The sequence below is a fragment of the Chelonia mydas genome, chromosome 11, assembly GCF_015237465.2.
Source record: "Chelonia mydas isolate rCheMyd1 chromosome 11, rCheMyd1.pri.v2, whole genome shotgun sequence".
In the NCBI taxonomy this organism is placed as follows: Eukaryota; Metazoa; Chordata; order Testudines; family Cheloniidae; genus Chelonia; species Chelonia mydas.
Window position 1 is genome coordinate 55,788,778 of NC_051251.2, and position 27,765 is coordinate 55,816,542.

A 27,765-nucleotide genomic window follows, 5' to 3' on the forward strand; every position below is an offset into this window, starting at 1 on the left:
AAATGGGACAATACGACAGCTGAGATCACTTTATTTTCCCCACTATTGGAGTTGTGGATTTAAATTCATTGTAGTAATTTGAGTTAAATTCAGACCTTAACTTTTCCACCACCTGCTGAATATTGGTAGGAGCAGATGTACAGTGGAGTCACATCTTACGCGGGGGTTAGGTTCTAAAGTCAGCGCGTAAAGCTAAAATTGCATATCGTCAAAATTACCCTTGAAAATCCCTTAAATCGCCCATAAAGTACAGTATACTGTACGTGGTTTTGTGTATACAACCCTGCACAGTAATATGTATAAATGTATACACTAATGTACAGTATATAATAAAGAGTACATATGCAAAATATAATTTTACAGTAATGTATTTTTAATTACGGGGGGGTAATTACAGGGGGTTGACAGCTTGATGTCGATCCAGGAGACGGATGTGATGGAGAGCGAGTCGTAGACGAAGTGGTTGGTTCTGGTTCAGCTCAAGAAGTTGATTGCGTAGGCTCATCTGCTGCTGCTTATTTTTCCTTGAAAAACATGGTGATCGGCAACTGTCGCTGTTGTCTCTTGAGCTGCTCAAACATTTCTTGGTATGGTCTCAAATCATCCATAATACTACGTGTGATTTTGAGGCTCCACATTTTTGAGGTTGAAGCGGTTCCTAAAACTGTTAAGCCAACCTTGGCTGGCTTTGAATTCCTTCTCATCAGAAGGCTGTCCCTCTTCAGCGGGAGGTTTGAACAGCGTGTAGAGGCTAAGAGCCTTTTCTCGCAACATGTTGCCATCGATAAGCACACGTTTACGGTTCACGTCTTCCAGCCATTAGTTTAATGCCTTTTCAGTCTTCACTAAAGTCTTATCACGCACCAAGCTCATCACCTTAGCAGTTATTGGAGCACTTGATGCCACAGCTTGAAGAATTTCTCTCTCTCAAATCTAGATGGCACAGATGCTAGATTCGTTGCGGCCATATTTACGCGCCATGTTGGAGACCAACATACCATCTCTCAATAAGTCCAACACAGCCAGTTTTTCCTCCAACGTTGCAACAGATGGCTGTTTCTTCGGTTGAGCACCAGATGAAGTAGTTGGCTTGCGTTTAGGGGCCACGTTATACGAAAAATATGTATCTTTAAACACTAGAATCACACTCAGCATGGCGAGATGCTCATACTACGAGAGGCACACAGGAACTGAGACCGACTGAGGGAACAGCAGATTCATGTCTCCCATCTCACGCTCACTCCGGGGCATATGCTCATTGAGTGGAATGGTCGATGGAATCGCCCGCGCTATTTACAGGTATCTTGTTATTTTTCTTTTTTTGCCGAGCGCATATAGTTGAATTTGCATAAGTTAAATGCACTTGATGCGACTCACCTGTACAACTTTCACTGACACTGCCATACTGTAAATGGATAATCAGTATAAGAACTATGAGCTGCCATGGTAAGTCGTTATAGGAAGTGTGAAATTTCTACTAAACAAACATTTTCTACCTCAGTAATATTTGGAAGATGGCAAAACTAAATAAAAATATGCTCACTTACAGAGCTATATAGCATTACACAGCATTAGACACTGTTAGCCCTTACTCTGGATCCATGGCCTTCAATGAAAGTACATACATGTGAGAATAGCAAGCAGCTTTCTAATGGTCATTCCCAGTATCACTCAGACAGAACACATTTGTGGTTAGGGTTTGAGGACAAGGAGTAGACACTTTTGTAAACAACCTTCTAGGGAGGTCCAAGCTACCCACCACTACTGTATCTAAGCACACTCTAAGAACAAGACTATCCAAGTAATTAAGCACAATATTGTAATAATTTATTATTTGATACAGAACGGTCTACAGTTTAATGTAAGAAAATAACTTGGGAAAGGCATGTCAGAGCTGGCAGCAACTACAGTTAAAGTTGCCTAAAAAATGTTTCCATTCTAAGCCACTTACCAATTGATTACAACTTTGCCAACCGTTTAAGCTAAAGGTTTCCACCTCCGGCTGATTTTTTTTTTTTTGTTTTAGCAAAAGCAGTTTGGCCATTTCCGAGAACGCAGTTAGGAAAAAAAATACATTGTTTTTCACAGGTTAAATTCTTAACAAGGTTCTCTGAGAAGCTTCTGTGCATTCATGTTTTGGATCCAATTAATTCCCTGAGTGCCATCTGTCCTGTGCACTGAATAAAGTTGTGGAAAAAACAGTATCTGATCATGCAATTAGAGACTATCATATGGACACAAAAAAGGGAGCCAAATTAAGGTTGCAAAGTCTAGCATTCAAGTTAGAAAATAGCAGAATTAAAGCTAACTTTTGGGGAAGAAGGTATAATATTCGGGATACTATAAATGCTGGCCAGTTATGACCTATCCTCCAAAACACAAGTCATTTTCTCTTACCTTCAGCACATCAGAAGTCCACAGATTGTGAGATTTTTTTTTTAATTGTGTTGCTGTTCACTCATCACACTTTCAATAGTAGTATGTATGTGTCATCATTTTGTCTGACCATTTGATCTCATCATCTGATCTAATATAAACAAATTATATTTTGGTTCCCCAGGAACAGAGAATTTGGCAAGACCTTTGTTCCAATTTTCTTCAAGAGCTGTAACGAGTTGCTGAGATTTAATGCATGAGCCTGGTTATACCACCAAACTGACTAATGTGTTATCTAATAGAATTTGCGTTACCACTAAACTTCAATTAGTTGGGCCAGCTCGAAGTACTACACATACCAAAATTTAGTATAGTAATGCTACAAAGACTTTTAAAACAAATCTTACTGAAGACAAGTTTCAGAGATAGGGCTATCATCATCACTTCCAGCATGACGTTATTTCTCTGCAGGATAAGATCAACATATATGACACCTGTATAATCGGAATTATCATTCGTGATTAGCGAAGCAATATACAGAATTTGCAGCACCTCTCTCTCAATATTTAATTATTTAATACAGGAAGAAAATGGGCTGTAGGTTACTACACCTAACAAGTGTTTAGCCCACTACACAACTTAGGACTTTTTTTTGTTTTTGCTGAGAATAAGTTATTTAAATGATTGTTGATTTTATAAATAAAGATATTTACTAGACCAATTTACAATACTGCAGAAAATGGATACCTTTTACCGATGTGACACCGATTTAGTAATATAAGAAAATTACTTTTCTTAGACACAGCTTGCGATGAAATAAAATATTTTTCTAGGAATCTTTATGATCCTTTTTAAGTATTTTAAAGGTCTTGCAATTGCAGTTATTTGTAACGTTAAGTTTGTCCCCCTTCTCTCTGGAAAAATTCTCCCAGGAATCCAAAGCATCTGTTGTCTGGGGGTGTTCAGCTTATATCTTCCCCTGCCCCTCAAGCCCATTTCTTCAGTCTTCCCTCTCCTATATAATAGTAACAATTTTGTACAGTACATGGCAAATGTAACCAATTGCCAGAATTGAACTTGGACAGTAGCCAGTTAAATTACTTTCTAAAAATCTTCTCCAAAAAAAAAAAAAAAATGTACACATCATTTTTAGTCCCTGAGAATTCTGTGTACCAGCACCAACTTCAGGCTTCACAAAAACTTATCAATAACGTGCTCAACCAACATCTAAATAGGTCTGGAGAATCTGCTCACAAAAGCCTACTTGTCGAACTTTGCTTGTATCGGGGCATTTTACAGTTCCAACCTCAGGAAACAGAAAAAATAGCTCAAGAGTTCAGGAAACAAAATATATACAGTAACTAGTAACTCTGATCCAATCACAGCTAGATCAGTTTAGAAAAAAATATGTACACATCGTTTTGAATGGGTCTCTCCATTGGTGTGTAATGCATGAGATCCTCATTGCCCCAGTGGAAATGACAAATGTTATTTTCCTAGCAGGCTACCTCTTAGTCATAAACAGGTGCCACAAACTCCATCATACGATTCCATATGTATACAACAGCTTTTGAGCCATTCTTAAATTTCCACTGCTCTGATAAATTAGTGACAAGTTGAAAGCAACATCTCTTCGCAAGTCTGTCTGATCAGCTTCTATTCCCTGAAAGAATTAAAAAAATCATTTACTAGCTTGCATGGATACTATACCATGAGTTACATTAAAAAACGTAACAAAATCAGTGCAATAACACACATGGGCAAGTTCTTTATCATCTAGGTACTCAGTTCATTCCCACCACGTTCAGATAGTTACATTAGAATTCTATATTTCTATACTAAACCTTCATAATCATGAAACAGAGAAAATGCCAGTTATATTTAATATTATTCTGGCTTTTAAAATGGACCTTATGTATGCTTCTTTATTCAGGTGGCAAAGTTCTTCAGCAACCATTTTCTTGCCGTTTCTACACCAGGCGGATAATAAAATAAACCTGACAATCATTACCTGAGCAATTTGAGTTATACATGTTCATGAATACAGCTCAGATGACAATTAAATTAAGTGCTTTCTCTAGTGCCTCTGAAATTACATTGGGATTATTCAATGCAAATATAAACTGGACACTCATGCTTTACTTCTGGTTAAAACATATTAGTAATGCTGATCTGATTTTACTTTTATAGTTCAAATGTTTAACCATACGATACCTCTAAGATGAGAGGAGGAAGCTCCAGTGCCTTTTGGTAATAATGGATTGCCATATGCACTAATCCCAGCTGATGAAGGCCACGGCCTAGGTTATAGAAAGATTCTTGGCATGGTCCACGGAGGCCCAGGTACCGGTGAAGGAAAGAGAATCCCTATGCACAAAACATACATTGGAAGCTTTATTTTTTATAAAACAATAAGCAGCATGTTTTAAATTTGCAAAAAGAGGTTTTTGCCCATAAATATAACTGCCTAATTTAAGGCCAAATGCAAAAACAAGCCATCCACTTTCCATGACACACTAGACCAACAGAGGAGATTCTTTGTTGCCTCAGCAGCCTCACACAGTGAAGACAACAAACAGATCTTTTGATAAACTGTGAGCAAAGTTGCTCAGAATTATTACTATTTCTATGGCACTCAACTCTGAAAGATATTTACACACATGTAAGACAGGCCCATGCCCTGAAGAACTTGCCATCTAAATAGTGAGACAAAAGGAAGGGGAGGAATGAAGGGATACAATGAGATTGTTTGCTTAACCCCGTATCTATTACGCTTTAGAACACCACCTCTTGTCTACTATTTTTTTAAACACTTGCCCACCCCAGCCCCCTTTATCCCCATTTGAATTAGAACCTTCAGTGATGTTACACTCCATATTATTTATGGAAATATGCTTACGATATGGATATGGCATAAAAGATATATTTTATGCAAGGTGGGTCTTATAAGGTATCATCGGAAAGGTTATAATTTACTGAATGTGATTATCCAATTTATATGCATGTGTCATTTCTGTATCTAAAGTTAGGAATATTGACTATGTAATAATTACAACTGTGTGTGTAGTTGGGAGACACCCACCAGACAACAGCCCATCAGCCTTGATGGGCCATTAGGAAGAAACAATAAGACGTTTGAAGATACTAATCTCTCTCCTTCCTGAGAGGCTTCCTGGGACTAGCTGTGACACTACTTGGTTAGGTGGTCCTGTCACCTGGTACTAAACACCATCTTGGACTTCTAAAAGGAGGGGGAGGTCAAGACTGGGAAACAAAAGATTCCCGCCTTATGTAAATCGTATTTAAGGCTGGGGATTAAGTTGATCTTGGTTCACTCTTCACTGAATCCCCACCCAGGCTGACTGCTGGAAACATCTTAGGAACAAGGACAAAGGGAAAGGGGGAGGAGTACTGAATCCAGGCTGGAAAAGGGATCTGGTCTGTGAATAAGATACCTGAAAATTTAAGCTGCAAGCAGGGTAGCTAACCTTCAAGAATTTCTGCAACCAGCATTTAGTGAGAAATTACTTCTTGAAACCAGTTTCTTTAAGATCTTAAGCTTAGTATGTGTGTTTTGTTTTATTTGCACAGTAACCTGCTTTGTTCTCTTTGCTATCCCTTATAATCACTTAAAATTTACCTTCTATAGTTAATAAACTTATTTTTTGTTACAACATAATACAGTTTATGCAGTTCATATCTGGGGGGGGGAGGGGGGGCAAGAAGCTGTGCATCTCTCTCTCCACACTGAGGGAGAGGGTGAATTTTTATGAGCTTGCGCTATGCAGATCTTTCTATATAGCACAAGACGATATTATCTTGGGTGTACTCTCCAGAGGGATGCTGCACTTGAGTGCTGGGCAATTTCCTAGCTGAATCTTCCCATAGAGAGCTGTTTGCAGACTCTGCAACACAGCCAATAAAAAAAATTAAAAGGGCAGGAACAAACAGCTCAGGGTAAAGTAATGAACAATTCACATATCCTAAGTAAAAAGACAAAGGGTCTAATCATGCTTCTACTGAGCCAACGAGAGTTTTCCCATAGGAACCCAACTCTCGCAGAGCCAGAACTTGCAATTTCCCCTGTCCTGCGGTTTAGCCACTAGACCAGTGTTTTTCAAAGTTCAGGTCGCGACTCAATACTGGGTCGCCTTGCTTAGCATCCAGGGACCCTAGCGGCTGTGGTCAGCACCGCCAACCGGGATGTTAGAAGTCCTGTCAGCGGTGCTGCCCAGCTAAGGCAGGCTAGTGCCTACCTGTTCCGACACCGTGCTGCGCCCCGGAAGCGGCCAGCAGCGGGTCTGGCTTCTAGGCAGGGGGGCCACGGGGCTCCACGCGCTGCCCCCACCCTAAGCACCAGGTAATTCCTCTTGCTCTCCCTCCTATCCCTCTGCCCCCAATTCAGAAGGATCTACTGCCCCCATCCCTACCACCACCTCTGCCGCTGACTGGCTATGTAGCTTTGGTAAAGTCATTCAACCTCTGGGCCTCAGTTTCTCATCTATAAAATGCGAGATGATACATCTGCCTGCCTGTCTCCCTCCCAGGGTTTCTGTGAGCATTCATTAGCTAATGTCTATACAGTGCTACAAAGGTGATGGTGTTACGACCAGAGTCACCTCCCAAAGAGAACACATTCAACACAACCATTTTAAGATTAAAATCCACCAGAATATTTCTCTTTTTCAATTGAAAAAGTCTTGGGAAAAATCAAATTGGGTTCAGCAGGAGGCGAAAAATGGAACACAAATTACTGTACAGTAATGACAAGGGTCATGTCTCATTTTGATGTCACACGGGAATGTGCAGCCTCTGCTGTAACCAGGGGGCTTGATTTCTACAGCCACTATTGATAATCAGAGAAGAGAGCTCATTGAACAGTAAGGAATTAGCTCAGACTCTAACAGCTGATGATGATAATTAGAGTCACCACTATGTCGCTGTCTGGGTGAACTACTGAACAAACAAACCAGAAGTAAGCAAAGATTAAAAACCCTCAACATAGGTGAACACGAAATGAGAAAAGCAGAGACAAAAAGGAAGGCATCTTTGGAAGGTGACATTTTTCAAGTATATTCTTTGGAGACTGTCAGCAACAGAGATAGGAAGGAAGGATTATTACACAGGAAAAAGTAGTTAAACATATTTAAAATTAGGCCAAAGTGTGCAAACTTGAATGCCTAAAGCTAGGCATCTACATAAGTGCTCTGATTTTAGGGTTGCTCAGCACCTGCAACTCCTACTGAAATTAAAGGGAGCTGCAAGTGCTCAGCACTTCTAAAAATCAGGCCCTGTATTTAAAATGCCTAACTCCATGCCCCCAAACTAGAATACGTTGGCCCTAGCTCTTCGCCTCATTTGGTTCACTGAAAGGTATGGGGAGGAGGAAAGTAGAGGGAATAATAATAATAAAAAAAAAAAAACACCTGGAATTTCCAAGGAAGGGATTTGAAATAATGAAGAAAATCAGGATTGTGCCAGTACCAGAAATGGGCCTGATCCACACGCTTCAGATCCAGTGTGGGGCTGTTCAGCCCCAACTGTCTGGCAGGTGCGGACACGAAGAAATGGGATTAGTTGAATGTGGAAAAAGATAGAGCTACAATCCAAGAAGAGCTGTGCTGGAGCTGCAATCCAAGAAGAGAGTCTGTGGGCCATGCAAATCCAGGAATCCGTGTAAACCTTCAACGTAATTAACCTAAATTTGAATACAGGCATCCAGGAGAAATCAACAGAAAGGACAGTGATGTTGCATTAGCACTTTCAATGTGTGTCATATTTTAAAAACAGACAGTGGCTGAAATCTTTTCAGAAAAAGAGTATGGGTTGGAATTTGACTTATAAGGTTGAAAATGCAGATGCAAATTAGTTTGTTACTTTTTTAAATTAAAATCAATGCCACTTTTCTTCAGGGGCTTAGGTTAAAAAAAATTAAATTTCACAGGCAATTTGTCCATAGTGACCTTATGCACAGCTGATTATCCACACACTTTCCTGTACAAAACTTGCAAGCCATTTATACAACCAAGCAGAGCCATTGCAGTATATCAAAAGGTAAATCACTTTAATACCATTATACCATGGTCCCTAATGCCTTCAGGGTAAAGAGCACAAGATTTCCTCAATTGGATCATTACAGACCAGCCCAAAACCTTTCACAGGGCCCAACGTTGCCTCAGTGGGAATTGAGAGCACTCAGCATCTTGTGAGCTCAAACCCTTAACGAGTTAATAGGGATTGCTCACTGATTAACGCTCCTCCATGCATTACACACAAGTCTCAATGTGCTCAGTGAAGAACTGTTATTTGACTCTCAGCCCTACTGTGCGGTTGGTAGAGCTGTCAAACTATTTATTATGCTCTCTAGGAATTAGCCCGTTTTTGTTAATGAATCATTCATGAATCAGTCCAGAATGATGATCTTCCTATGATCCTCCCTTCGTTTGTAGGTTTTCAGCAAATATTTTGGACAAAATTTTCAACCTATGGTTATCTGTGAACTCTTTGCTTCAGCTACATTATTCGTGGTTAGTCACCTAAGTCATTTGGTGGTGTTTCTGTTCCCTGTTTGGGTAAGGGACTCTTGGTTTTAAAAACCAGAGTAGTGAATGCTTCACTTCCAGCACAAAGGTCAGATGAATAAACATCCATACTAAAGCTAGTGAAGCTGAAATTATTTTCATGAATACATGGCAGCTGCCTAAATATATGCAAATAATTAAAGATTCCCCAACCCACAACAAAATGAACTGAATTGCTTTTATTCACAAAGGGGAGATTTTCAAGAACGGAAGTGATTTAGGAGCACAAGCTGACTGTCACTGGGACACGTGCTCCTAAGGTACTTGGCGGGTTTTGAAAATTCTACCCTAAATCTATTTTTTAAATGTCAATCAGCTCTAATAATGTGTCAGAGCTGTAACTGTGTGAGCCATGACAGAACTAAATGACAGCATGTGCTATGCACAAAGGAGAACAAACTAACTCACCTGTACAAGAAGAGCATGTCTTTTTAACACATACTTCTGAGATGCCATGTGGATGAAAGTTAAGCCTATGCAAAGGCTGTACAGAGGTTCATCTGGCTTGGTACGGAAGGCTTGCACATATTGTCCTAAGAGAAACAGGAGTAAATGATCTGATACACTCTCTCTTAAACTGGGTTTCATTTTTTTCAAAAAACCTAACACTTTTTTGGAAGTGTGAACTGAAAAAAGGAAGGAAACAAGAAAGAGAATCAGATTTCAAAATGACTACATCAAAACAGGAAAGAGGGAGAATATGAGTTGCAGCAGTTCTCATGTTTTCAGCAGCTTTCAGATACCACACTTAAACATATCAGAATAAAAACAAAGACTTATTAGGAGGGGGAAAAGAGGGTCTTGTTGGGGTTGTAGCTCAGAGTGGCAAGGTGCAACAGCAACAATATCTTCAAACATCATGAGGAAATTCTTTAGACTTTTGGTGTATACTACTTTCTAATGTATTTTCTTTTGAGAGACCTGGGGCAGATCCTCAACTGGTATAAATTGTCATAGCTTAACTGAAGTCAATGCAGCTATGATCATTTACACCAGTTGAGGTTCTGCCTCCTTGTTTTTGCACCATGGTGATGAACTGGTTGGTTCTAGCATATTAAAAACAAAACAACTAAAGATCTAGGCCTCTCCTGCATATTTATTTTAAAGCCCGGTTAATGCTCTTTAGAGGAAAGACTATCATAATTCAGAACATGGTCAATGTTTCTGACTGAGTGCCTTGTGGTTACTTGACGAGAAAGAAATATCTTATTTTCCTATTGTCTTTTTATAAAGAAAATGCCACTTTCTAATGGAACACAAATTTTAATTTCAAAAGGTTCATTACGCACATTTTCTTTTTCTTGACTATTAGTGCTGAGAAAGATGTCAAACAGTCAGCCTTGTGAAGGAAGAAGAAGAAGAAGAAGGGGTGAAATACTGAAGTCAATGGCAAAACTCCTGTGGACTTCAACAGGACAAGGATCTCACCCAAGACTTTTGAAAGAGAGTAGATGATTTTGGGTGTCCAACTTTAGATACTTTAAAGGCACCTGATTTTCAGAGCGTGGGTGCTCAGCACTTCCTGAAAGTCAGACCCATTTGAAGTCTCTCAAGTTAGACATCCAAAAATGGAGGCACTCAAAATCAATAGTCTTTGAAAATTCTGGCTGCCTTCTATGGTTATCCACAACACAGGTAAGACATGGATAGTGGCAATGCAGACCCCCCCCCACTTGACCACCTCCAGTGTGCCTCAACCCGAACCGGAGGTACTACTCTTAAGAGTGGGAGGGCGGGTTCAAGCTCCAGGACCAGCCAGCCCTTGGTCACTCCCCTGAGTTACAAAAGGAGTGCCAAACAGGATGCTGATTTTTTTTTTTTTCTAATGTGGCCTCATATCCAATCAGAACCGTGCTGAGACCTCCAACTGATTTCACAACTCTGGACTTTGAGTGGTTGCTATCAGAACCTGCCCAATTCCTCTGCCCTAATCTATATACAGAGATTGGCAAAATGGCGACTTCTTGTTTATTTTAATTATATTGTTGGTAACTTGCTCTTCTCTGACACAGCATAGGCTGATGACAATTTCTTATATTAACCCTGCAATATTCCTTTGAACAAACACTTAAAACTTCACATTTGCCATATACTGCTGATTAAATGGGCCTGTTTCTTTCTTAGTGTAATCATTTAATTATCTTTCTTGCAGGTTAGTTAGAAAACTTCTAAATCACATATACTATATATATTTTAAACCAACACTGAAACATTGCCAGTCCATTCGGTAATGCTCAGAGATTCTGTTACCAAATGGTTAAATAGTATGAAAATGCCTATTCACACCACCTAAGAACTGTACTTCATTTATTGAAGCAGGAAATAAATACTCAGTGATTTTTTTCCTAACTGAAGGGCACATTCACTCTACTTTGAAAAAAATATACTCAAAATATGAGAAATTTGATGGTAAAAATAAGTACAGGAGAGTAACATTTCACACCCCTAAAGGTCATACTTGTTGATATTAGTACAGTATAATGATGGCCTTACCGAGAGCATGCTTGAAACTACCAGATACAAATGCATTATGCCCATTTAGGACACACAGTGCATGATTATCAGGATTTTTCAGCATTAATCGAAGACAAAAGCGATGATGTCGTACATCCTGAGAATGCATGGTGACTTGATTGAAGATATTCCAGAGTTGTGGTTTATTAACATTTTCCATTAACATTATCCTAAAACATGAGCAAAAAGCATTTATTGAATATCTTGTATGTAAATATGCAATAAATCAGGGAGTGAACAGTCTGTAGGGGAAGCCACAGGAGCTACAATTTGCTTTAAGACTATTCTTTCCCTTTGGACTTCCCAGAAGTAAACGTTAGATCAGTGAAAGAGACAAACTTGGGATAAGAAAGCTTGTAGAGTACTTTCATAATGTACATCACGATGACCAAATAGCTGCACTGCACACCGAGCTAGCTACTGTATTACATTGCTTTGCAATTAAAGGACACCAAAGAGCCCCTTCATTTCAGTCAATGAATCTGCTTTTAAGGCACATTTAAAGTAAACAGTATTCTGTTTCTTTTAGAAACAAAAGATCAGCCCAATGGCAATTCAGAAATTAACTATTTTACATCAACAGCAAATGTTCTCAGCAAGGTAACTACAACCTCAATGGAAATCATTATACAGACCATTAAAAAACACAACGTTGTGATCAGCTACAGTCCAACACTTCTCACCTGATATAGTTGTAACCTTTTCTGAAGTTCTTGTCCAGAATTGCAGCTGAAAGACCAAAGTACTCCAGCTCTTTGCGCTTTTGCCTATCATCATAAAATGAATAATATTCCAGTGAGGAATCCACCAGCAGCTCTGCCTCCTTGTATCGGGAAAGGTCACACAAAGAGTATATGGCTTTCAGGAGGAGGTTCCACCAGTCATCTTTTGTCAGTACACTTGTGAGCACAGCAAATATTGCTAAAATATTAATAAAGCCAATCAGTCAAGGAAATTAAAGTCTTAAAGGGCTGAAGACTTACATACATACACCTTTTAAACTTCAATCTAAACTTTTATTTGTTTTTTTAAATGAAGAGTCTTTTACATTAAGAGTGGAATATATTTCAATGGTATTTGAAATCTTTCATAACACAATTTATGAAATTCCTGTTTTTTTAACAGGAACCCATAACCATTAAAGTGAGAACTTCAGAATTCCAGGGAATTTAAAACAGCAGCAATTCAAGCTGCTCCAGTATGACATAAACACATTAAAAACTTTCCCATTTACCTAATGATGCTAAATAACTACAAGTCTGAATCAGGCACAGTTTGGATCTAGCTGGAAAACAAAGCATTATGTTTTGTTTTTAAATATTGTTATGCCTAAAGAGACTTTTCCACTAGCAGCAGTACTGACTATACTATCTGCCTGTCAGATTAGATTAGCTTGCTTTTAAATGAGGGGAAAACATGATTTTCCTAAGCCCATCAATATAGGCTTGTGCAGTCCCAATGTTTGTGGCAAAGCTTCGCTCGATGGAAGTAGCTCATTCATTAATATACTCTCTTTCATATTAACAACAAGACTTTGCAATCTTTACTCATTCAAGTAGTCCTTATTGATGAAAGTAATTTCCTTGGCTTGAAATCAGACTATTCATCTGAGTAAAAAGACTGTAGGATCAGGGTGTAAATTAGGCACTGTATGAATAAAGCATGGGGGTGAAACAGATATAATAAAGTCATGTACATTTGAATAAGGATTTGGAGTGTAACATAATTCCAGGATTTTTTGGTATGTAGGAAATTAAAATGATTTATTTTTTTAAAAGTCTTACCTTTTGCATCACAGTTTGCAGTCTCTTGGTCATCATTGTCTGAAATTTTATCCCTAGACACCTTCATAAGGTAAAGGTGTCTCTCCCCGGATTTGGAACTAGATATCAAACACACCTGAGCTCTATTCATTGCTACCTGGAAACAATCATGAAGGACAACAATTCTAAGTTTCTGATTATACAAATACATCCTGTTGCCAATACATCTTCTCTAGCTATGTTCAAAAATTGTTTTCAGATCAGTTATGCCATAATAAGTAGAAGCATATCTGACTATTGTTCACAAACAATAAGACTGTATTTAGCATTGTTTCATGTTCCTGTTTAGACTGAGTTAACCAAAAGAGAAGGATAAAAGCTCTCCAGAGGAGATGAATTTTTATAAAGGTTGGTAGACTTCTGTTTATAGCCGAGTCAAAACTTCTTTCATAGAGGCATAATAAAAAAGATACCATGCTACCAGTATCAAGATTTTAGAAAACAGGTGGACAGTCAACTATCAATTGGTACAATGACTGTGACCCCAAACTGTAACAATTTTGGGAAAATGGAACTCTGAATATAACAAAATTCAAACAAACAAAAAGCAACAACAAACTTGCAAACTAAGTAAATTCTACCTAAAAAATAGTTTTTGTTATGATATGGACAACAAGAATGTAAAAGGAAAGTTATTTAAATAATTTAACTTTAAATCATCCTATTTATGTGGCCTGTGTAATTTACGGTAGCTATACGCGAAACACAATACTATCTACCACAAAGATTAAAAAGTGATTCTATGTTCTGATTGTTCTATGCATAGTCAGGAATAATATAGAACCTGAAACAATCTTGAAATCATCCAGTAAAGACCCCAGTGTGTATTTCATTTAACATAACATATGCAGACACTTGTGAGAAAATACAAATAAAAACAGGTCATGTACAAATAGGCAGTATCTGTAAAGAAGGCATATCAGTAGTTTAACGCATACAATAGAAGTTCTCCTTTTACAGAATAGAGCATTATTTTGATTACAAATTAATGGCCTAATTCTGAAAAGGTACCTAGTGGCTTTGATAAGGGCACCTCTAAAAGACTCAGGTACACCAGATGATGATAAGGCATATTAAACTATGATATTTCATATATAAGACATCAGTTTACAATTATTTCTATAGATTTCTAATGCTTTTGAGTACTTTTATCCTTTGGCTTAAACAGGACATGTCTGTCCCATCCAGTAAAGCTTGGCTACAAGAATTAACTTACCTTTAATAGCATTGCTAGCATGGTAAGCAAAGTGTCCACATAACCGTACATTTTGCCTTGAGAATACAACAGCGTTGAACGATGGAGCAGTAACTTTAATTCCTAGATAACATTGAGCAGAGTTAATTAAGTCATAAACTACCACTACCTACACTTAGTGTTTTTATAAACATTACTTTTCTGGCTGCTAGTATAGTATTAGTACCAAAAAAGAAAACAACAATATTTAGAAAACTGTATTAAAATCTTAATGACAGCACGGGAAAATCAAAACTTCCCTCAGATAATAGTTGTTTTGTTTCATCACTTAAATTTAGAAGAAAATCTATATAGCTCTTATTTGATGGAGGAGCTACTGGAAATGGGATACAGAACCTATCAACTATGTCACCACTTACAATCAGATCAGTAGTAGACAAAAGTTAACATCTGATTCTGCTGGACAGCTGACGTGAAGTGACTGGTCTTTAGTCCAGTTCCTATTGGACAGGTGGTCATACAGCACACAAAAATCAGAGTCAGAATTTAGATACTGGGAGTTGGGATTAATAGACATGTAGAGTGAGATACCCTCTTGACCCTAGCAGTGGTCTCTCTGGAGCACAGTAGAGAATGTTTCACCACAACCCCCCATTGTGACCTGTGCTGTAGATAGAGAGACCACAGTCTCCAGTATTGCCAAGCTGGCATCTTTTACCAGCGTTAAAATTACAATGTTTCTTTACAGAGTATACAAAATCACTCCAAATGCCATGGAGGAAATTTACCAAAGAAATGCATTTAGCAATACATTCTTGCCATAACAGAATTATGTACACCAAAACTGTGGACAAAAGAGTCAAGACACAGAAGAAGAAAAAAATCACATTATATAACATTTCACCTACCTGCTGGGCAGCATTAGCATCTTGTGCCAAAGTATCTGGATCATACATTGGTTCCAGAGCCTCCAAAGCTTTCTCAGGCCGGCCCAGCTGCTGCTGAAGTGTAGAAAGTGAAATTCTTGCATCCAAATGCAACGGGGCAAGATCAACAACTTTTGCATAGCTCTCTGCAGCACGCTCCATATATCCCAAGGCTTTTAGACACTCTAGAAATAAATAGAAATAAATACCAATAAATACAATACGCTTATATGACAGAAGTGAGACTGTGCCTATTTTCATACAAACTAGACTAGTTCTGTATCACACACAGGCTTTTGTTGTGCTCTACAAAAGAACTACACTGAGCACATGTTACTAAAATAGGAACACACAATACGGTATCTTGTGCCTGAGGAATAACAGTGTCATTTAATCTGCAGAATCTTAAAAGAAAAAACACAAAACCATGTTTCAGCAATCACCACAAACAGAAAGTTGAACAATGGTCTTCATTGCTAAGACTAAATATTTATGTTGAAATTGTTTCAATCAATCTGAACATTTTTGGATACACTTGAAGGGGACCGCCATAAAAGAAAACCTTCCACCACAAGGATAAATGTGATACACTCTAATCGTAACTACAGTATGGTAGACACTTACGACAGTTTATCATATGAACTCTCTATCCGATGTTCAGACAGACATTCTTAGCTAATGGCCTAAGAGGTCAACAGGAGATGATGGTGATCAGTGCAACAGCACCTATCAGGCCTTTACAGCACTAATGTCACCAGAATGTTATTAGCATCATATGGAAATGAGTTTCTACTCTTCAGTCAGAAGTGTTAACAACATTGCAATACTGCTTACCTGCATGCCGGAGCCAAACTACTGCCAAGTTATATCTTTCAGAACAAACTAGGGCACTCAAGAGTGGTAGTGCTGAATTGTATTCTCCAACATCCAAAAACGCCTCTGCAACATCCAGGTACAAGTCCCCCATATCCTCTGGATTTTGCTCCACTAGAGTAGTCAAAAGAGGCTTTTCCCCCCAAAAATAAAAAACAAGTAAAAATGAAATACTAAGACAAGCCACACACATACACAATTACTGTACTGACCCACTTTATATTGGAGAGGGCAATGGAATATTTACATTTTCTATTCAACATCTGAAACAATATGCATAAGTGGTCCATCCATCATGGGAAGTGAGCTGTAGCTCACGAAAGCTCATGCTCAAATAAATTGGTTAGTCTCTAAGGTGCCATAAGTACTCCTTTTCTTTTTGCTTCATTTTTATGTGATTTCAAAGGAAAAAAATGAGATTAGAATTTCAGGATAGGTTCCTAAAAGAACAATCTTATTTTGGCTGTGATAGAGAAAAGGAAAACTTCACATCTAAACATCCTTGTAAAGATCTCCATCAGGATGGTGTGTGAGAAGGCTTGAGTCTATACTATAATTATGATTTTTAAAATCCATCCTACAAGCCTCCTGTAGTGCTGTTGTGATGACCTTCCTAGCTTTGTGGCCATTTTTAGAAAATGAACAGTAAAAAACACACTGGCAAATGGAAGTCCTTGCTCATGAGAAAGTGAAAACGACGCATTACACGATTAACCAAAATTACCCCATATTTATCTATGTATTAGTTTTTACTTACACTGAGTGGCTCTAGGATGTTCAGGTGAACCAGGCACACCATTAGTTTTACTGTGATGTCTATTGGAACTCCATCAGGTATAGAGCAGCTAACTTTATCTTCAGCTACAAAAGATAACACTTAGTTCTGAAACCACAGCTTTTAACAATGACACCACATCCTCAACACCTTTCTATTATATCCTCTTGCCCGTTACACTTCTCCGGTCCTGACTCAGCTCCTCAAAAGTCAATGGAAATCTTTCTATTGATTCAATGAGTGTTAGATCAGGCCCTAACTGATTCACTTCTTTCTTGCTTACCCTGATGTTTGAGCCAACTTCCTACTCCCTGTGACTTAAGCACCTGATCCTGCAAAGTGCCATCAATTTTTACTGACTTCAGCAGTAGTTGAAGGTGCTCTGAACCTTGCAGGATATACTCAGCACCACAGAGTCCTTAGTGCCCTCCCTCTCCTCCTTCAAACTCTCTTCTTTCACAAAGCCTTCCTATACTGACCTACTTAGTGTCCCCAGCTCCTTTACTATTACGTGAACTGTAGTCCCGCATATGCTACTTTTTCACATTAGACCATAAGCCCTATAAGAACAGGGACTGACTCTTTCTGCATTTTGTAACACACACAGCACATACCTACAGAACTCTCCTTATTGCAGGCTTTGTAGGTATAATTTAGAGAGAATGGCAAGTGTGCTGTACATATCAAAGAGGTTACTCTTGTTAACTACTAAATCGTATAGAAATCCCACACTGAAAGTTCATTAATTTGGGTTTATGGTTGCACAAATGTACTTCCTGTAAACGCAATCAATCACTAAATGTCAAGGAACTCACCAAATCTGGATCAACCTAACATGCCTCACCATCAGTCAACATGAACCCCAAACACATTCACAGACTCCTCAGGTCTACAATCAACTCCATTTCACTTCTAATACACAACCACTAACAATACACACTTCCAGGACCTATAAGTCACAGTTGTGAGGATTAGTCAATGTCTACGTTTCTTTGAACAAATAAAGCACTATATACATGCCAAGTATAATCATTATCATTATTCAGTTGCTGATAAATGTTTTAAAATCATGATAAAACAGCAGTTTCAAAGTGGATAATTTCTGGAAACTGGGTGTTTTTAAAATCTGAAGGTGGACTGGGTAGGAGGCAGTAATTTTCAACCAAGGAAGAAAGGCAGATCAAGAATCTTTTCTAGACTAAATCCAACATCCCTGCTGTCAAAAACCTTCACTGTTGCCCAGACTTTCAAAAGCTGAATACTGACCATGATCAGGTTACACCTTTACACTAGATTCAGAATTAAATTGCTTACAAACAGCGCTGGCCTCAGCTGGAAAATCTTGGTAGTCGATCACTGCCACTTGACTCTCCTGAATTTCCACAACAGCCACTACATCTTTCATGTCTGACAGGAAACAAAAAATCAGATTAAACTCTTTAGCAGTTTTCAGTGAATCCAAAACTATTTAATATGGTGTCTACATTTGATTAGTAGCTTTTTGTTAACTACTGAAAAGTAGGCCATCTTTGTAAAAGATGGCACAGTGACAAGGGCTTTAAAAAGTTGAGAAAGGAAAAAGAGAAAGTAAGCTTCTAGTGGATTGTATAGGTTTGTCCTAATAACTATGTGATTTGGCATGACATAATAAACTGCATTTATTTTTTGATTCATAATAGTTTTGCTCCTCATTTATGTTTAGTAGTGAGAAGATTTTTCAGGAGTTTTGCCTGAAAAAGGAGCGCAGGACTAGGTCTTATATTTGCACTGGGTTTGGACTTCACTGCTAAACCAACTGGTCAGCCACAGACAAATACTACTGGCCTGAGCTAGTTTTTTTACTTATTTAAAAAAAAAAAAATTTTCAGCTTGATAAACCACTTAAAAGCACAGCAGACAAACATTTTCAGAACCAAGCAATGGCTTTCATGTGGGAGCAAATTTATGATCCCAAACTAGTATTTATATATCTGCATAAACCAAAAGATATGAATTTGTAATTGCACAGGTAGGGTTTAAAAAGAATATAATTAGTTTTATCTCATTTAGTATAAAGACAGATATTTGAGTCAAGATGCTATTAAATTAGTGTTTTTCAAAAGCTATTTATCTAAGAGAAGTAAATCATCTGATCTGAAAACCTCAGTGGGAGTTTTAGCAATTTAACTAGCCACCTATTATATTATAACCTAGACAGCAGCCCATGGGTTTAATGAGTCACCACATCAAAGTGGCCAACTGGCTTTCATGAGCAAAATTAATTTGCTATAAAAAGTTTAATAGACCATGTGTCACCTACAACAATGAAGAACTTTTCAAGAAAAATCTAGAAGTATTGAACAGCTCTAAAGAACATGCGCTACAAGGGAGATACTGGTATACACGGCATCGTACTAGCTGCTTGTTTGCCAGTTACCTTTATTCTCCTCAGAAGGGCCTTGTTCAGTCACTTTCTTTGAAACTACAATTCCTGAAAAATCCGTAATAACCTAAAAATGGAAGAGCAATTCATGTCCTGTTAGAAACAATAAAATCAACATAAAATAACTGTTTTAGGTAAACAGCTTCACAACATGGTCATTGCCGGAGTAACCCATGCAAAAAAGAGTTAATACAGGGTTTTACATTCTTTCCCCCCCCCCCCCCCCCCCGAGGTCTGGACCACATGTTAATAGAGACTGTCTTGATTTAAAATATTTAGACTTCCATAGAGAAGTAGTGAGCAGGAAGGTGATTTCACCTCTGCATATGGCATAGGTGAGACTGATACTGGTATAATGTATACAATTCTGGTTTTCACATTTTAAAAAGAATCTTGAAAAACCAGAGAAGTTGAAGAAAAGAGCCAAAAAAATGACTGAAGGGCTGGAGAAAATGCCTTATCAGTCAGAGACAGAGAAGCGCTCAAACTGTTTAGCTTACCAAAAAGAAGAGATGCCTTGATTACAGTGTTTAAATACCTTCATGGGAAAAAAAATTACAGCTACTAACAGGCTCTTTCATCAAGTGGGGAAAGGCATAACAAGAACCAATGGCATGATGCTGAAGCCTAACATATTCAAATTAGAAATAAATTTTTAACAGTGAGTGATTAACCATTTGAAAAAACTATTGAGGGGAGTGGTGTTTTCTTCATGTTGTGAGGTCTTCAGATCGAATCTGGGTGTATTTGACTAAAGCATAACTTATTGGGCTCAACAAAGAACAACTGGGTGTAATGGCCTGTAATGTATTATAGGTCATAAAGATGATCTAACGTTCCCTTCTTGCCCTAAACTATGAATGATCTGTGCTGATGTGTCACAGACACACAGATCGTGACTGATTGGCTTCATCAGGTTACCCAGATCAATACATCTAAGGAGAAGAAAATCACATTTTTAAAATCTTCCCCAAGAAACAACATACAAATCTTCTGTTGCCTCTTACCAAATAAATCAAACTTGATTTCAATGCTAATTTACTGACAGACTGGAGTAATGAATATTAACGTATTAGACTTGCTGAACTATCACAAAACTAGAAAAACTATATTGCTCAAAATCTTTAAGATAAAATCTGTCCTTCTAAAGGGCACAGAACGATTAAACCTGACACAAAAGCATTTCATTGTCATACCGCCATTGCTTTGTCATACTGTTTGTTGGAGATATACAGTTCAGCTGCTATATTAATATCTTCCATGGAGATGAGGCTCTGATGTTTAGTAAAGGCTTCCTCCATTATCTCAATAGCAGAGGTGACATCATTGGCTTCATAGTAACTCCTATAAAAATATGGGTATGAGATATTAGTGACAATTTTCAGTGCTACGCATATTATGAAAATTAGTCAACTAAGATTCACCCAAAAAACTGTATGGATTTTTAACACGTTCCCTTGTCCCTTTTATTTGTCTTCTCCTCCTTATGAGCATTTTTATTAGAGCAAGTCAGGATTTTTTTAAGTAAAAAAGAACAGATTTTTCAACCTTGTGATAATTTTTTACCATTTGACTAACTGATTTTTATCATTAGTTTTTCTCTTACATGTTAACTTTTTAAAAACCCAATAAATTGCTTTCTACTGCCTTCTCTCTCACCCCCCCCCCCCCCCCCCCCCGTCTCCCCCCCGGTCCCCGTAACCAAGTTAGCAGGCTTTATTGTATTAAGGTACTCTCAGCTGAAACTCTAATATTGTTACAACACTAATTTGCATACATGCACCACCTCCCGTCCACGGATCTCAAAGGGCTTTAAATTATTAAAGAATTAGCCTCGCTGGGCCTCTGTGAGATGAAATAAGTTATTCTCAGCCTGTTTTGCAGATAAGAAAACTGAGGCACACAAAGCAGTAACTGACTTGCTGAATACATCAAACAGTTGATTTCAGCACTAATTATTGGATATGTAATACTGTCCAGAAACTGCTTCAGTTCCTGATTTCAGGCATGGCTCCTGAACTAACTAGGTTCTACAGAAAGAGCATTATTTTAAAGGCTGTAGAAGTCACAAGAAGAAATTCTCAATGATTTTTCTAAAGGGCAAAGGGAATAAGCTTAAATTAATCAGATTTCTTTCAATCTTGGAAAATCAAGTCATGCTATTGGCAAAAGAACTTACTTCGCCATGTCCCTGGCCAACTGCATAAAGCGTTCTCCATCAAAAGGGGACAGAAGATTTAAGATACGTCTATAGCCATCCATTGCCATTTTATGGTCTCCCATCTGCTCATACAAGCTTGATCTCTCCCACAGATAACGCACATTGGTAGGGTCATACTTCAGAGCTACGACAATAACCACAAGTAGTCAGTACTGTACATAGCTTAGACAAATGCAAGTCTGGGCTCACTATGCTTGCTTGACTATCCTCCTGAATCATACGTGATAAAGCCCGTGACAAGTGTCAGTATCATCTTAGAAGATAAGAAAAATAGTACAGAAAACAATATTTGCAGCCTGAGGAAAGATCTCCTATAACACTCCAAATCCAATAGACTTCTCTAGTATGTACATTAGCTACTAATGTAATGCTTTCAAATATATAAATTTATGATGTTTATCTTCTCCCAAACACAGCAAAAGGCGTTGCTCAATCATCCATAGACTTTTAATGTTCCCACACACTTTTAATAAGAAGGAAAAACTCTCAGACCTCGTAGAATGAGACATGCCTATACACAAAGATCAAATCAGTTTTAAACAATGTTACCACAGTCTCAGCGAACAGAAAACGGAATGGGATAGCTAAAGCAAATCAAATGATTATCATTACATTATCAAATAAAATTACCACAAGTACAAAGGAATAGTAAAATAGTCATTACGTTACCTTTTGAATAGCAAAATATGGCCTGTTTAATATTGTCCTGCTCTAGTGACATTTCTGCCAGTCTAACCCACTCCTCAGTGTCACTAGGGTTTAAATGAGCTGCAATCAACTCAAATTGCAATGATTTCTCCATATCACCTTGGTCTTCATAGATCATGGCAAGAGTAGAAAATGGCTCATAAGCAAGAGGAGCTATTAAAGACAAAAATACTCATTAAGTTTTAAACCTTTTAACCAACCTGAAATAAAATAATTTAGGATTCTGCAAATAATGCACATTAGAAGTATATGAAATATTCAATTAATTTGTTAAAACAAAGAAACTTTCAGACAATCTCCAAGTTCATCTTATGTGTAATTAAACAAATTGACGAAATCTTACATAGTATTTTATCCATACAGCAAACTATTTCTACAACCCATTTAGACCCCAATTCTGCAAAGTCAATGGCACTTAAGTACTTAAAGCTAAGCAAGGGTATAAGTCTTTGCAGGATCAGGGTCTTAATTTCTTTTGACAAACAACAAAACAACAACAGAAAGAGAGAATGCTTAAAGATGAGCTAAGAGTATTCCTAATACCAAATTAATGATATGACCATTTACAAATAGACCAGTTCCTTATGCTGCAGTATTTGATATTAAATGAAGCAACACAGTTAATTTTTACAGTTTCCTTGATGAATACTATAAATTCCAGATTAATATACCAGCCATCAAAAGGAATAAGATTTAAGTCTCACACACTCCCATGAAATATTGAAGTACCTTGTCTTATGATTTCCATGCACATCAGTATAGCTTCCTCATGTTCCCCTCGAGCAAACCTAATGTTGGCTTCTCCCATGAGTCCTCTCAGGGCTCGAGGAAGTTTACTGCGAGGCCTTTTCTCCTAAATTGAAAGATTATAACAGAAACAAATATAAATATACCATAACAGGTTTGGCAAACTGATCAGCTGACCAGTCAAACAATATCAAATTGACTGCTTATTATTTCACCAGGGTCAAACATGGTCAAATATTCTAGCAAGAATGCCCTGATGTAGGCGGTGGCCTACCTTTTAGATTACATCATGGTGTCATTCTTTCTTTTATTATTACCACATTTCATTGTGTTTTGCATTTTCCGGAGTTAAAATAAGTCAGTTAAGTAACTTGGTTGTAATTAGGCATAAGCATCTAAGGGTAAGCCCACTTAAGATTCTAAAGCCTTACTCTTTTTTGTACCTATTCTAATAAATTAGTGCTCTAAAATATTTGACCATTTTTGGCTTTACTTGACAATATTTGACTGGTCAATTGTCCAATTATTTTGGACTGCTCAAATGCCAGCCCTATTCTATTATGCCCAAATTCAAGAGGAATCAATCACATCTGTAATTTTTGTTAAACAAATATACACTATTTAAAATTTGTTTCAGTACCACTGAATAATACAACTAATAAAACTGTCAGAACTAATTTTGGTAGCTTGCCGTGTAATCCCAACATCCATTTATAAAAGTTTAAAATCTAATTATAGAAAAACTAAAAATTACTCCCCTATTCTTTAACCAAGTGCCCTTATATGAGCAGCCCCACGCCGGGATAAAAGAGGAGGACTCTTCAGCTGAATTTGTGACTTAGGTGAAATCTTACTGCAACAAAAACAGTTCAGTTAAACCAAAACCTGAGGATGGTAAGTGCACATGGAGCTCACAACCCAAGCATGACAGATCTCAATAACAGCCGAAGGAAGCTTATATAAAGCGCAGTCAACAAACTGACTCAGGGACCAGCAGGAATCTTTTAAAATATACAGACATGTAAAAAAATCAAACAGTTAAAAGGGATCAGGAGACATCATGTATAACATTTTCAGTTAAGTTTTCAAATATTAGCATCATGTCTCTAAAATGATGCTACAGACAACATTTATTCACTGTGCTTCAGTGGTATCATGCAGACTACATGAAGATTTTAAAATGCAAATACTTGCTTTCATCATTTTTTTGGTCTCTCGATTAAGCACCATCTCCAATACAAAAACATCTCCTGCTGTGGGTTGCTCAGGGGTTTCTTCATCTTCCTCCTCCTCTTCCTCTTCTTCCTCCTCCTCATCTTCATTTTCCCCAAGCATGGAAGCGAAGACCCGATGGACGGATTTACTGACCCCATCTGTCGTTTCTCCTGGTTGAAGAGAGTCAGAACAGATTTACAACACATCCTGGTGAATCAGTGTGTGTTGGTGTTTAAGGCAGGTCTAAAATACTGCTGGTCGTGCAGATGGAATTGCAATTGTTGTTGCTGATACCCCCATAATTCCCCCAATTCCTCCCTATGATTGACTGAGCCTGCCTCTTGGAGATACAGGACACCCACCGGTGCAATGGCAAGCCTGGATATGATGGAGAACAACCATTTCATACTTACATTCTCTAATTGTGCAAACTGTAAACTGTTTTTAAAAGTCACTGTGATAAATGAAGGGGGTGGGGGGAGCTACCTTTTATGGACACCCAGCCAGCCAGTTAGTTAGTTATAAAATCCCTGTTAGTAGCTGTTCTCTACTTGCTTTACCTGTAAAGGGTTAAAAAGTCTGACTGCATGCATAGGTAAAGGGAAGTGAGTGGGCACCTGGCCAAAAGGGCCAATGGGAAGGCGAGAACTTTTTAAAATTGAAACAAGACTTCCCTTTTGGCTGTCTGTTGTTGTTCTCGGGAGAGAGGGGACAGAGCAAAACAGGGCTGAAGCTATGCTGTAAAAAGCTGTGAACCAGGTATGGAAATCACAGATCATACCTAAAACTACTCAATTTGAAACACCAGATACGTAAGTAGATCAGAAAATGTCTAGAAAGATACGATTAGGTTTATCTCTTTTTTTCTTATTGGTTTGTGGACTCCTCTGTGCTAACCCCAGGTGCTTTTGTTTTGCTTGTAACCTTTAAGCTGGATCTCAAGAAAACCATTCTTGATACTTATTATATTTGCTCTTTTTAAATCTAGCAATAGCCTAAGTTCCAGATGTATTTTCTTTCTTTTTGTTCTTAATAAAATTTACCCTTTTTAAGAACAGGATTGCGTTTTTTGTGTCCTAAGAGGTTTGTGCACATGTTGTTTAATTAGCTGGTGGAAACAGCTGATTTCCTTTGTTTTCTTTCTCAGCTCTTCCCCAGAGGGGGGCATGAAAGGGCTTGAGGGTACCCCACACGGAGGAATTCCCAAGTGCGCCTTCCTGAGTAAAAAGAGGGTTTTGCATTTGGGTAGTGGCAGCATCTACCCATCCAAGGTCAGAGAGAAGCTGTAACCTTGGGAGTTTAATACAAGCCTGGAGTGGCCAGTAGTAATTTTTAGAATCCTTGCGGGCCCCGACCTTCTGCACTAAAAGTGCCAGAGTGGGGAATCAGCCTTGACAGTTACCTATCAAAGAACACACGGTTTCAGCAACAAAATACTGTGATTTTTACATTTCTACAGTTAAGCCACCATACTGACACGTACCTTCTGTTTCATTGCGACTCTGGGATTTACCAGATCCTTTTCCAGATGTAGATGGAGCATCTGGGTCATATGTATTTTCCTCAGTAGGTACACTTTCTCCATCCTACAGACATCAACAAAATTAGCTACAAGGTTTGCAGTACAACTACTAATTTAATTTTACTGTTCCACCTGTGTTTATAATTACTGGCATTTAGACTATGGGTTTCTGGCTTTTTGCATTGCTGATGGAACAGATGCTATATTATTCCATTAAAACAGGCACCAACATTGATTATAAGAAACTTCTGTTCGCACCAGTGTAAAGTGAACTCAATATTCTGACTGTTCACTGTTGTCCTACATTAGTTTTGACTGAAGTCTCTTGAAGAATACTGCTTGTATTGAAGTACACTGGAATAAGATTATACGGTTCCCAACATCTCACAAAAAAATGAGGTGTGACTATCCAAGTGAACAAAATTGTAAACAAACATCATGAATGTTTTTAAAAGCTTGCCTCCTTTGTCTAAACTTAAATGCAATGCTGAAACCCCTACATAGTTAGATGTTGCAATTAATAGTTTCTTGAAACAATCTGTTATACCTATGAGAAATTTGGATTAAAATGCTCTCCTGACCAGTAAGGAGTAAGCCTCCTCTGGGGGAACAAAGTATTTTTGTGTGGAACAGCAATTTCAGTGGACCACAGCAATGGCTCTCCTATTTACTGTAGTTGGGATATAGTGGAAAATACACAAATAAATGAAGAAATGAAAAGAGCACTTCAATAATCTTTGAAGGAGTTGCTTCTTGTATCATGAAAATACATAAAGAAATAGAAAAGATCAGATGTTCCAAATTTCCAACATAATCTAAGTTTCTTTTCATTAACTAAACAAAAATTGCCTATAAAGTAAGAGGGACAGTTTTTAGTCTACAAAAATAGCATGTTTATAAAATAAAACAACTCCTGCTAGCAAATCTAGAAATACCTTAAAAGCTACAGCCATGAATAATGAATCAAAACAAAACCTTTGTATGCGTACAAAATTATATTTATCCCATTATGGGAATGAAAAATGCTTGGCCTTCATGTCCCCGAGGGAACCTGGAGTATAATTCTCATTTTCTCCAATTTTAACCCCCATTTGCAGTGTGGGAACCAGCATTCTTGCCAGGGAAACCAAGATTCTCTTCAGAGCCAGACACCTACCCACTCTGCAAAAGGAACTGCCATTCCTTATGATGTTGGGCTCCACTCACCAAGAATTTCCCTTGTCTTTCCAGAAACATGGCAATGTACAAGAGTCCTATCTTACCAGTATCAAATAATAGTAATTTCTCACATGTATCTCATTATCATAAATTAAGTTGAAAGTGAACAAAATATTTCATGGATTAACAATGTCCACACTTATGCTGGCACGTAGAGCACAGGCGCTACATGCCACGGCGGAAGTCAGGCTACGTCCACACTTGTCACTGCAGCACATATCTACACACCAAAGTGAAAGGCTCTAACAGCAGGGAGGTACAGTAAGGGGGAAAGGCGCTGGCATTGGGGGAAGGCTCCAACAGTTTCCCACTGACAGCGCCTTTCTCCACAGCTGGGAACTGTCAGTCTGGCATGGAAACGCTCTGGCAGCAGGGACACAACACTGCCAAAAACAGCAGTGTAGATGTGATAGGCACTGCTTGAGCATGTAGTAATGTGTGTAAGCTACGCACCCAGGGGAGTTAGGAACATAAGGCACTCTATTCGCCTAAGCTGCTTCATTGTCTACATTGCTTTTTATACCTTGCTGGGCATCCCCTGTCTGTGCCCTATCTGCTGCTGGGAGTGCAGCGGACTCTCCCCGGCCATCCCCCCCTCAGGCCATTGCCCTGCAACCTCCCCGGCCATCCCCCCCTCATCCCCCCAGCC

General features: G+C 38.3%; 1 protein-coding gene across 5 annotated transcripts in view; it reads right to left on the reverse strand.

Annotated features, from left to right (window-relative positions):
- Positions 1–352: 352 nt before the first annotated feature.
- The window catches only part of GTF3C3 (general transcription factor IIIC subunit 3), a 28,165-nt gene continuing 752 nt past the window's right edge, over positions 353–27,765 (reverse strand). The window contains exons 2-19 of one of the 5 annotated variants that reach the window (XM_037913030.2): positions 25,860–25,962; positions 24,356–24,546; positions 23,144–23,267; positions 22,376–22,567; positions 21,665–21,830; positions 20,682–20,829; positions 19,480–19,552; positions 18,378–18,470; positions 17,046–17,149; positions 16,250–16,421; positions 15,398–15,600; positions 14,511–14,612; positions 13,256–13,391; positions 12,155–12,392; positions 11,451–11,641; positions 9,366–9,490; positions 4,591–4,743; positions 353–4,039 (exon numbers count right to left, since the gene is read on the reverse strand). In XM_037913030.2, the coding sequence (XP_037768958.1) occupies positions 3,917–4,039; positions 4,591–4,743; positions 9,366–9,490; positions 11,451–11,641; positions 12,155–12,392; positions 13,256–13,391; positions 14,511–14,612; positions 15,398–15,600; positions 16,250–16,421; positions 17,046–17,149; positions 18,378–18,470; positions 19,480–19,552; positions 20,682–20,829; positions 21,665–21,830; positions 22,376–22,567; positions 23,144–23,267; positions 24,356–24,546; positions 25,860–25,962 (2,637 nt within the window). In that variant the 3' untranslated portion in view covers positions 353–3,916. Of the gene's footprint in view, positions 4,040–4,590; positions 4,744–4,883; positions 5,073–5,958; positions 8,075–9,365; positions 9,491–11,450; positions 11,642–12,154; positions 12,393–13,255; positions 13,392–14,510; positions 14,613–14,632; positions 14,990–15,397; positions 15,601–16,249; positions 16,422–17,045; positions 17,150–18,377; positions 18,471–19,479; positions 19,553–20,681; positions 20,830–21,664; positions 21,831–22,375; positions 22,568–23,143; positions 23,268–24,355; positions 24,547–25,859; positions 25,963–27,765 lie in introns of those variants that run through there. The other 4 variants (XM_037913031.2, XM_043525219.1, XM_037913032.2 and 1 more) reach the window with 4 other exon arrangements.